Genomic DNA, 10,501 nt, shown 5'->3' with positions numbered 1-10,501 from the left:
TTAGGGAGGGGATAGGTCAGTCCAGGGAGGACGGACAGGTCAAGGAGGCGGGATGAGGCTAGTAGGTAGGAGATGGGAGTGGGGCTTGGGGTGGGAGGAACCATCTACCTACCAGCCTTATCCCGCCCCCTTGCCCTGTCCGTCTTCCCTGGACTGACCTATTCCCTCCCTAACTCCCCACCTACACTCACCTTTACTAGCTCCACCCCCGCCTCTTTGACCTGTCTGTCTCCTCTCCACCTATCTTCTCCTTTTATCCATCTTCTATCCGCCTCCCCCCCTCCCTATTTATTTCAGAATCCCCTTCCCCTCCCCCATTTCTGAAGAAGGGTCCAGACCCGAAACGTCAGCTTTCCTGCTCCTCTGATGCTGCGTGACCTGCTGCGTTCGTCCAGCTCTACACCTTGTTGTCACCAGTTCCCATCTCTGTCCCTTCAGCAGTTATTATCTGAATCACTTTGGAAGTTGCTTGCTCTAATTTACCAAAGTTCTAATCTGGAGCTACCTCACTCTTAAAAATGGGTCTCCATTAGGAACTAAAAAGCAACTTTCTGTTAATAATAGCAAACATGTTTGATCCCTTTTGATTCAACACTAAGGAACTACACCATATACACTACCTACTAGAGACATTCCTTCTCATTGAAACAGTTGCAAAGTGAGATAAACTGAACTGTTATCAATTAGCTTTTAATTTTCCTTTTGGTTATAGAGTCATACAGCAAGGAAGCAGCCCCTTCGGCCTAACCAGTCTGTGCCAACCAGGTTTCCTAAACTGAACTTCTCATTGAAACATTTGTAAGGTGTAATAAACTAAACCATTGTCATTTAGCACTTTTTTCCTTTGATCCCTGAACAGACTTTTGTCAGTGTGTGACAAACTGAAGTCAAACCTTGCGCTACATATTTTAGATGTTAATTACCTAAATTATAACATGTATTTCAATTATTTTCATGTATGATGACAAACTTATTGCAGACAGTAGCTAAAAATGAATCTAGGCAAAGAGCAACAGAAGGATAGCAGATGTGCTTCCAAAAATGAATAGGAAATTTTTGTAGTGCCTTTTATAATGCCAGATCTGAGACTCTTATTAAAGGCTGTGCGATATGTGTCTTAGGTGTTGGAGACTTGTTTTGATTTATATTCTAAATAATTTGTGTTCAGAATTTTAAGTAAAATATTACAGATTGAATAGCTATGTTCATTTTCTCTCAAGGGATGCCATTATAATAAAAAATGCAACGGATAATCCACTGTTTCCTACCTTTTTGAAGTAGAACATTTCCCACGTGTTTGTTTGTTCTACCAGTGAAGTAGAAACAAGAGAAATATAGCTGACAGGACATACTTGAGAAATATAAACAGTGCAATTTATCAAAGACAGTATATCGGGGTAAGGAAGAAGATTCTATCAAATCTTCATACCAGACCAGTAACAAGGAATGTATTAAAACAAAGCAACACTATTACTGAAATCATTTACCAAGTAGCACTGAGCAAAATAGAATAGGGGAAGATTCTGGCATAGTGGTGATATCACTAGATTAGTAAATGCTAACATTCTGGGAACAAGGGTTCAAATCCCACTGTGGCAGGTGGCGACATTTCAAATGTAATTTTAAAAATCTCGTGTTGAAAAGCTAGCCTAATGGTAACCATGAGACCATTCTCAACTGTCCTACTCATCTGGTTCACCAGTGATCTTTTAAGGAAGGAAATCTGCCAACCTTACTTAGTCTGACCTACATGTAATGACTCTTTACTGTCTCTGAAATGCCCTAATAAGCCACTCAGCTCAAGGGCAATAAATGCAATAAATTTTTAAAATGTTTGATGTATGATGACCTTTTATTTGCTGACCCTCGTAGTAGCAGTAAAGCTTCATGCATCAATGGAATGTGGAAGTAGAGTGGCAACTGGAATGACAGTGGTGCATTTTGTACAAATTGAAGAATTATATAGGATAAAGTATGACCAAGCAGCCATAAAGGCAGTGGGTGGCCAGTAGACAGTGTAGAAAGACCAGGCAGGCAGTGCAGGAGTCCCCAGGTTTATCTCGAGAGACAATGTCTAGTATTTACAGAATTGATTTTCAAAAAATATACTTCCTTTAAGGCAAATATACTCGAGGGGGGGGAAAAAAAATTGAAAGCCATGGTTAACAGGGAAAGTTAAAGATAGCATTAGATCAAGGGAGAAGGCTTCTAGAGGAGCCATAAAAGTTGGAAGCTCGAGGACTGGAAAAAATGTTAGAATTTAACACAAGAGGAGCAAGAAATTGATAAAGAAAAAATAGAATATGAATGTAAAATAGCAAGAAATATAAAAATAAGTTGTAAAAGTTTCATTAGGATTGAAAAATTGGCTGATAGTTATTTGTTAACATAACTGGTAGAGACAAGAGATTTTATAATAAGTCAATAGATAAATCAACATCAGGAACAAAAACAAAGTTGCTGGAAAAGCTCAGCAGGTCTGGCAGCAACTGTGAAGGAAAAAACACAGTTAACGTTTCAGGTCCGGTGACCCTTCCTCAGAACTCAATAAATCAACATGCTGGAAATAACAGCATTAGACAGCATCCAAGGAGAGAGGGCAAGCTAATGTTTCGAGCTCTTGGAACCTTCTAAGACCTTTTGAGGAGACCAGCACGGCAAGAAGCAGAGACTAGCTGACCATCCAGAGAGGAAGAAAGCAGCTTCATAGATCCAGATCCAGAGCCAGAGCCACAGAGAGAGCAACTGCGTAAATTTACTAGAGACTGAGGAAGTACTATAACCTTAAGGGGCCAAATAGGATTAGGGATAGTATGTTTAGTATTAAAGATTATTGTAATTTTGTTCCTAATAGAGTGGGAATGGTTTGCTTTGGTACTGGCTTGTGTTTGTATTGATTTGACCATTTTGGTATTGTGGGACACCTAGGCAAATTTGTTCAGAACATTTTGGTTGGAATTGTTTTCTTTTTAAACAAGTTACAAACGGACTGAAGAGTCATTTAGACTTGAAACGTTACCTTGCTGTCTGTCCATGGATGCTGTCTGACCCATTGTAATCTCCAGCATTTGTTGTTTTCAGTATCCAGCATCTGCAGTAATTTGTTCCCAGATAAATAAACAATTGGATAGCAATACTGTGCCTTTTTTTTTGTTTTAACTAATTAATTTGTTATTTCTTTCAGGTCTCTTCCTAATTCTTGGTCTGATCCTTTATCCTGCTGGATGGGGTGCTCAGAAGGTGATGGATTATTGTGGACCAGATGTTTCACCTTATCAGTTAGGTGCCTGTTCTCTGGGCTGGGCCTTTTACACAGCAGTGGGTGGCACTGTCCTTACATTCCTCTGTGCAGTGCTGTCTGCACAAGCAGAAATCGCAACATCCAGCGATAAAGTGCAGGAAGAGATTGAAGAAGGGAAAAATCTGATTTGCTTGCTGTGAGATAACATCTCGGGACTCTTGTTTATACATCGTGACAGTCTTAATCTTTTTTGTTTTGTTTTTGAAAACGGCACCAGGAGTTTTGACATTTTACTACCTTCCCACTGAATTTGAAACTCGGATATATGCATTTATGTGGCAATGATCTGAGTCTGAATTCTGCCCTAAGACTGACAGAACTAGATGTGCCACACACCAATCTATAGCTGTGATGAGAAGAAAATTCTGAATGTTGTCCCTTCATCCTGGACTGTGTGCCTTCCACTAAAAACTGTCTACCGCAATGCTGCACAATCCAGGATATTTAAAGAATTGTCAAGGGACAAAGCCTTCTTGCATTACAGAGGATGCAGAAGATAGTTTATGTGCACACTGACAATGTTGTGTTTAAGTAAAAATGTCTTTTGAATTTGTAAGGGAAGGTATTTTCCACTGTAAAGTTTGATTTCGTATACCTTTCTAACCTTACAGGCCAAAATCATTTTGAAATTGGTGCAACATAGGTATCATTTCCCATTTCGCTGACACATTTCATTCAAACAAGGTCCCAGCAGAGAAGGACAGTGTAGCTCATTGCTTTATTGAACAGGTGGTTTAGCTTCATAAGAAATAAATGATCCAAATTAATTATGGATAAATTGTGGCCATATGTATGGTGTTGGTGCTGGATGGAGAGAGATGGAGGGTGATTTCACCAGAAGTGATTTGAAGTCTGCCTCCATTGGAGATGGCACACAGATTTGTGGGGGGGTGGGGGGTGGGGGGTGGGGGATGGCAGGTGAGCTTTCCTCAAACATGGTAGTGTGGGTCTCACTGCACAGAGCTGTCAACCAAAGGCTGGCAGCTCTTTATTTTGGCAGTACCACCCAGGAGACAATGGCCGTTGAAGGGAACAGACCTAACAGAGACCTATGACTGCAGTGCATCTCAAGGCCAGAACTCACTGATAACAGAGGGTTGTAGGAGGTGGGGTTGCAGGTTACGGTGTCCCAGAAGCAAGAGCTAGGGTTTGGCTCACCACCACCACCACGCCCCACCAACACTCTCCCACCTTCCCCCTACCTCAACAAACTTCCATTGTCTGGTTCTTCCACCGGGCATTCATTGAGTGCCTTTGAATGATAGACCCAGCTACCATCCACCAAGTAACCACAAGCAATGTGTTTACTTATCTTGTTCCCTGCTTTGACACACAGCACCGCCCCTCCTCTCCCACCCCCTCAAAAGCCATGGACATAGCTGGGTGTTAATTGCCCACTTAAGGGCTGCACAATTGTCAATAGGACATGAGGCCTTCCATTGTATTTCCCATCCCAGTCTTAATCAGAGCAGAGGTATCGTGATGTCAGGGGTTCATACCTGCCTGATAAAATGCCCCTTTGCCTCAACACACTGTCAGGGAGAGAATAAAATATTGCCCATTATATATGCTAAGTGTGCTAGATTGCCTCAGAAGTTTTTCTAAGGCATGAAACAATTAGTTTATAAAAAGTAGACGGTAAAGTACTATTAGGTAAAGGTAGTTATCAAATTCTTTACTTGTGAAAGGAACTTTTTCTAAAACTGCGTTTATTACAAGAATGTTATATTGAAACAACAACATCCAAATTGTAACGCCTGGTAGGTGACAGCTGCCTCCATTCATAACAGCTCCCTGTTACTTTGCTGTGGTTGACATAACAGCCACAAGTACAACTGTGCAACTCATTCATCTCAGCACACTGCCACGGTCAGCTGTCAGATGTCAACATGATGCTAAAATCCAGTGAACTGTGAATCTATTCCGTTTGAACAAAGCCTCACTATTTATACAAAAAGAGACCAGCAGTCAGTACCTATAACCTGTGCCAATCATTCAACAATGCGTAACCATTCTAATCATATTTCCACTTCTGATTCATATGTTTGCCAAAGAAAATGCCTCCTGCACTATGTGTAACTGAGAACTGTTGTGCAGTTAATATTATAGGGTATTGTCATTTTAAGTAAGATGTATCATCTTACCAGCAATTTTCAATGCAAATGACCACCAGGAATGCAGAGTGTGATTTCCTAGCAAGTCCAATCTCATGGAACATTTCAAACTTAATCTAGTGCCAGTTAGATTTGAGGAGTCAAGTGAATTTAAAGAATCACCTACAAATCTCTGCATGTAAAGTAATACCACACCTATTTGGCAGAACTAGGTATAATGCCTTCTAAACCGAAGGACTGTACCACCTTGAAAGTCAATTGCAACACACACATGGGAACACCTCCTACTAGTTCCCCTTGAAGCAACACACCATCCTCACTTGGAATTCTCTTGCTGTACCTGCACTTATTACCAGGTCAAAAGTATGGGACTTCTTTTACAACAGTATTCTGGGACTAACTGCATCAGATGGACTGCAGTGGTTCAAAAAGGCCATGCAAGAACACTTTATCAAGAGCGATTAGGGATGGGCAATAAATGCTGGACATGCCAGTGACACATCCCATGAAAGCATTGACAAATTATTCCTCGCAAATGCCAAAATAATTTATTTCGTGAAGCAGACAAGTGGCGCACACCTACTTGTCCATTCAAGGATAGCAAGCAATGAAAACTGGAATTAAGGAACTAAAATAAAAGTTGTGCCATTCCAAAGCTGGTCAGCCTTGTTATCCATAACATACAAGCACCGGTGGCAAAAATGCATTAGCAATCTGATGGCGGTGCCAACACCGAACTGAACTTCTATAAAAGTAAATAGGTTGGGCAGACTTCTCGCAAGATGCTTAGCTTGGTTGTGAATACGAAAATTGAATGGTCTGTGGAAGCTCATCAAACATTGTCTGTACTGTTAAACCTGTGTATTATTACTAGCTCTTTGTGATTATATAATGACCACATTTAAATAAGGGCCATAATTTTGGCTGATGCTCATTGTTCAGTAACCCATTGTGTTTAATATTACGTGCCATAGTCTTTTGTAAAATGTTAACCATTATTTAAAATTAATACACCATGTGAGAGTTATGTGCAATAATTGATAAAGAAATTGAAATTGTTTATCGTGCATGTGTGCATGGGAGGAAAAGTAGTGGTTTTGATTAGGGCTGATGTGATGGGTCTTGCCCATTTAAATTTACTGGTGCCATTACATAATGCTGGAGTATTTCTTGTCCAGCATTATGTTCACTTTTTCTAAACAAATGCAGTGTTACTAAACAAGTGATCTTGGTGCATACTGGGTCACATCAAATGAAACAATCAAATAGCAAGCATTCCGAGTTCCAGCCAAGACCCAGCCCCTTCAACCAGGTCACCAAAAGTCATTGTTAGGTTAAATAGCTAGAGTGTTACTGGATGGAAGGATATGTATCTGAGTTGACACTGACACTGCTAAGTTCCTAACCTCAGTTGTACTTTGTAGAAGTTGTCAAGGTGAGACTTAGGACCTTCCCTTTGCAAGGTGGGAAGAATGACTCAAGTCTTTTTACAGTGGTGCACTGGAGGACTTCTAGGGACCAAGAAGCAGCATCAGTAATGGTCAGGAACCGTTCAGCCTCTATCTTTTATTATCGACACTGTACCCTCAGAAAATGGTGAAAATAAAAAACAAATAAATTGGAGCATTATAATTTCATTTTGTACAAAATTCAATACAAGTTTATAAAATGAACTGGATGAAGGATATGACATTCAACCACTAGCCATGACCAGTTTTTTTTTCTCTTTTAAATGATTGATCTCTGCTATATCCTTGTTAACCTCAGTAGCAGAAATCAGGTTCTGCTGCCCTGTTGAAAGCTGAGGTACGAATTGAGAAAACTAGTGCAATGAATTTATAGGCAAAAGGTTCTATTCAGCCCTTTTTCAAAATTATCCGCACACGATTTACACTGTAATCTTGGACTCTTAACATCATGAGGAAATGCTGTGATTGTTAAATGGCAGGTTGAAAAGAACATTTAGTAAGGTTTCAGTCACTAGAGATTAACTTGGTTCCAATGTAGTTTTCCTTGTGTTTCAAACAGAGATTTATTTTTACACTCAGCCCCTTAAAAGCTAAGTTTCATCATACATCATGATCATATGAAGATTTTTGGAATATGATTTAAATTAATTGTGAAACCAATAACCACTATCGCTAAACTGCTGAGGTGATTGCAAATACTTAACTGTAACCAAAGCTGTCATTTCTGGAAATCGGGTCTCGCTATTCAGCTACACAACCCAGGGGACAAGCCCAGCTAGCCACTTACCTATTACTCATCTCGTGAGAAAATTCAGCAATGCTGTAAGTATTTCCTTGATGTTTCCAAAATGTTGAAGATTGGAATGCAAAATCATTTATTAAAGCTGTTTGTGTTTCATACTACATGATGTTGTTCTGTTTCATACTACACTTTCTCAAATACTGCTGTTTTCATCTCCAGTATTATGCAACTGTTACCTTTGAAAATAGTATTATGCAACTAGCCAGGGTGACAGATACACAGAAAAAGACCCAGAAAGTAATGGACATACATAGTCAGTCCTTCAGCATTCTGAAAAGCAAAAATGTGTAGGTATGCTATATGCATTTTATATAATTCCTAGAAGCTTTTAGGTGATGGAAAGCTGAAATAAAAACTCTTAATTGCTGGCAAAAATCAGGAGGTCTGGCAGCATCTGTTGTGAGAGAAACAGAGAGTTAACATTTCAACTTCAACTTGACGCTTCTATGCGAGTGAAGACAGCAAGAAAGGGCAGTTGAAATTGAGAAGAGTCCGACTGAACTCAAAATGTTAACTCTCTCCATAGATACTGCCAAATGTGTTAAGCTTCTCTAGGATTTTCTGTGTACATTTCAAGTTTCCACAGTATTTTGCTTTTATTTTTAGCTGAAAATGAGGTTTGTGAAAGAATAATAAAATGATGAAGTAAATAGTCATATCCTTTATGAAAGGTGGAGAAATGAGAGGTCAAAATATGTTCATTGATGGAATCATGTTGCTACCAAATGAAGTTGATGGTGGGAATGGAGATGGGTGAAGGTAATGGAGATCACACCCAGGGGACAGTTTCAGCTAGCCATTCATTTTTAGCAAGAGAATTCAGCAATGCTCTAGGTATTTCCTCAGGAGCATGGTAATTACCTAGAAAGTTAAGGGAAGGATATTCCTGGATCCTTTTAGCTATTGTGGATGAAGCTGTAGTATAAATGAGATGAAGATAGAGGAAAAGGAATGAAATAATAATACACTGCCTAAAGAAGTTGGAGTAGGGATGAAAAAGGTTGTTGGACTTGATAACCTTGTAATTGTTGTCTGTGGAAACTCATGACTTTTTTTAAGAACCCCTTTATCTCTGGCAAAGAATCTTGTATATTTCAATAGTGTTGCCCTCACCACTTGTACAGTTGTAACGAGACTCTTATTTTTAAATTCCAATCCCCAGCAATATAGGCCAACTAGCAATAAAGGTCAAAGATCCTGAATGATCTTGCAGTGGTGGATGCTTCTTCTTGTGGCCATCCAGAACTACAGTCATGGCCTTAAAATTAGGTGTTGCCCTTATAGGGCGATGAGGAAGTCACGTGGCCTTAGAATTCTCTTCCACAGAAGGTGGAATCATTGAATATTTTACACGCAGAGGTGGACAGATTCTTGCGAGGCATGGAAATTAAAAGTGTAGATGGGAGCATGGAATTTAGAATACAAATAGATCAGGCATGAACTTATTGAATAGTGGGGTGGGTTTGAAAGGGCAAATGGTCTACAATTTCTCCTTTATAGGCTCTATGGTTCCATGCAACCTTTTCAAAAGCACCTCTAAGTGTCAGTTAATTACCAACATGCATCCTATGTGTGTATTCTTGAACTTGTTGTCAAACTACCTCCAGAAAAGTTGACCACTGGCTGAAATACATTGGAGGTTCTATTCTGACACCTCCCTCTGTTCTTTTACCACCACCTCAGGGCTGGTAAATTCAAGCCACAGATGTGACAGAGTAATGCTGTTACTTGCTTTTTGCAGGCCTAATAACTGGCTTCCCATTGGTGTTCACTTCATGTTCATAGTACTGATTTAAAAATTGATAACAGATTTATTTTTCTTGTGCTTGCCTTCGAACAAGCCCTTCCTTTTTCTAAAAGGAAGAGCTGACTGCAAAGAACTAGCTAATACAACAGTAGATGTATTGCCAAAGAGAATATTTGAAGTATCAAGTTTGAGCCGGTTACAAGTTTGGCAAGACAAGAGATGGAGGCACGAGTTATTGATATGCTGCCACACTTGGTTGAAGAACCTTTTAACTCCTTACACATGTTTATTTAGTATCCAGCTGACTGAAAATGCATTGTGATAGTTATAGCACTTAATCAAAAGTTACAAATACTGTCTAATGCTTTCGGTGGTGGACTGTTCATTATTCAGCCATGCACACTCTCTTTAGGCAAATCTTTTGTTTCTTTACAACAACCAGTACCACTCCACTTGTCTTTTGTCCTTTATTGCTTCCTGCTTTTCCTTTTCTCTTCCTTGGACCACAGCCCCTTCCACTTACTCAAAGCCTGAAACAATAACTCTACATTTAAGATTTATAGATAACAAGGTGTAGAGCTGGATGAACACAGCAGGCCAAGCAGCATGAGAGGAGCAGGAAAGCTGATGTTTTGGGTCTGGACCCTTCTTCAGAAATGGGGGAGGTGAAGGGGATTCTGAAATAAATAGAGAGAGAAGGGGAGGCAGATGGAAGATGGATAAAGGAGCAGATAGGTGGAGAGGAGACAGACAGGTCAAAGAGACGGGGATGGAGCCAATAAAGGTGAGTGTAGTGGATAGTTAGGGTGGGGATAGTCAGTCCAGGGAGGATGGACAGGTCAAGGAGGGGGGGGATGAGGCTGGTCAGTAGAAGGTAGAGGTGGGGCTTGAGGTGGGAGGACTGACTAAGTGGGAGGAAGGACAGGTTAGGGAGGTGGGGACGAGCTGGGCTGGTTTTGGGATGCGGTCGGCGGAGGAGAGAACTTGAAGCTTGTGAAGTCCACGTTGATACCATTGGGCTGCAGGGTTCCCAAGCAAAATATGGGGTGCTGTTTCTGCAACCTTCAG

General features: G+C 40.3%; 1 protein-coding gene across 3 annotated transcripts in view; it reads left to right on the top strand.

The window, feature by feature from the left end:
- Window positions 1-7,774, top strand: part of lhfpl2b (LHFPL tetraspan subfamily member 2b) — a 168,828-nt gene extending 161,054 nt beyond the window's left edge. For 2 of the 3 annotated variants that reach the window (XM_048620437.1, XM_048620444.1), the window contains exon 4: window positions 3,185-4,180. In XM_048620437.1, coding sequence (XP_048476394.1) covers window positions 3,185-3,441 — 257 coding nt within the window. In that variant the 3' untranslated portion in view covers window positions 3,442-4,180. Of the gene's footprint in view, window positions 1-3,184 lie in introns of all 3 variants that reach the window. The other variant, XM_048620451.1, reaches the window with a different exon arrangement.
- Window positions 7,775-10,501: the final 2,727 nt, after the last annotated feature.

Source organism: Rhincodon typus, chromosome 3, assembly GCF_021869965.1.
Source record: "Rhincodon typus isolate 14 chromosome 3, sRhiTyp1.1, whole genome shotgun sequence".
Lineage (NCBI taxonomy): Eukaryota > Metazoa > Chordata > Chondrichthyes > Orectolobiformes > Rhincodontidae > Rhincodon > Rhincodon typus.
This window is presented reverse-complemented; position numbering and strand designations above follow the sequence as displayed.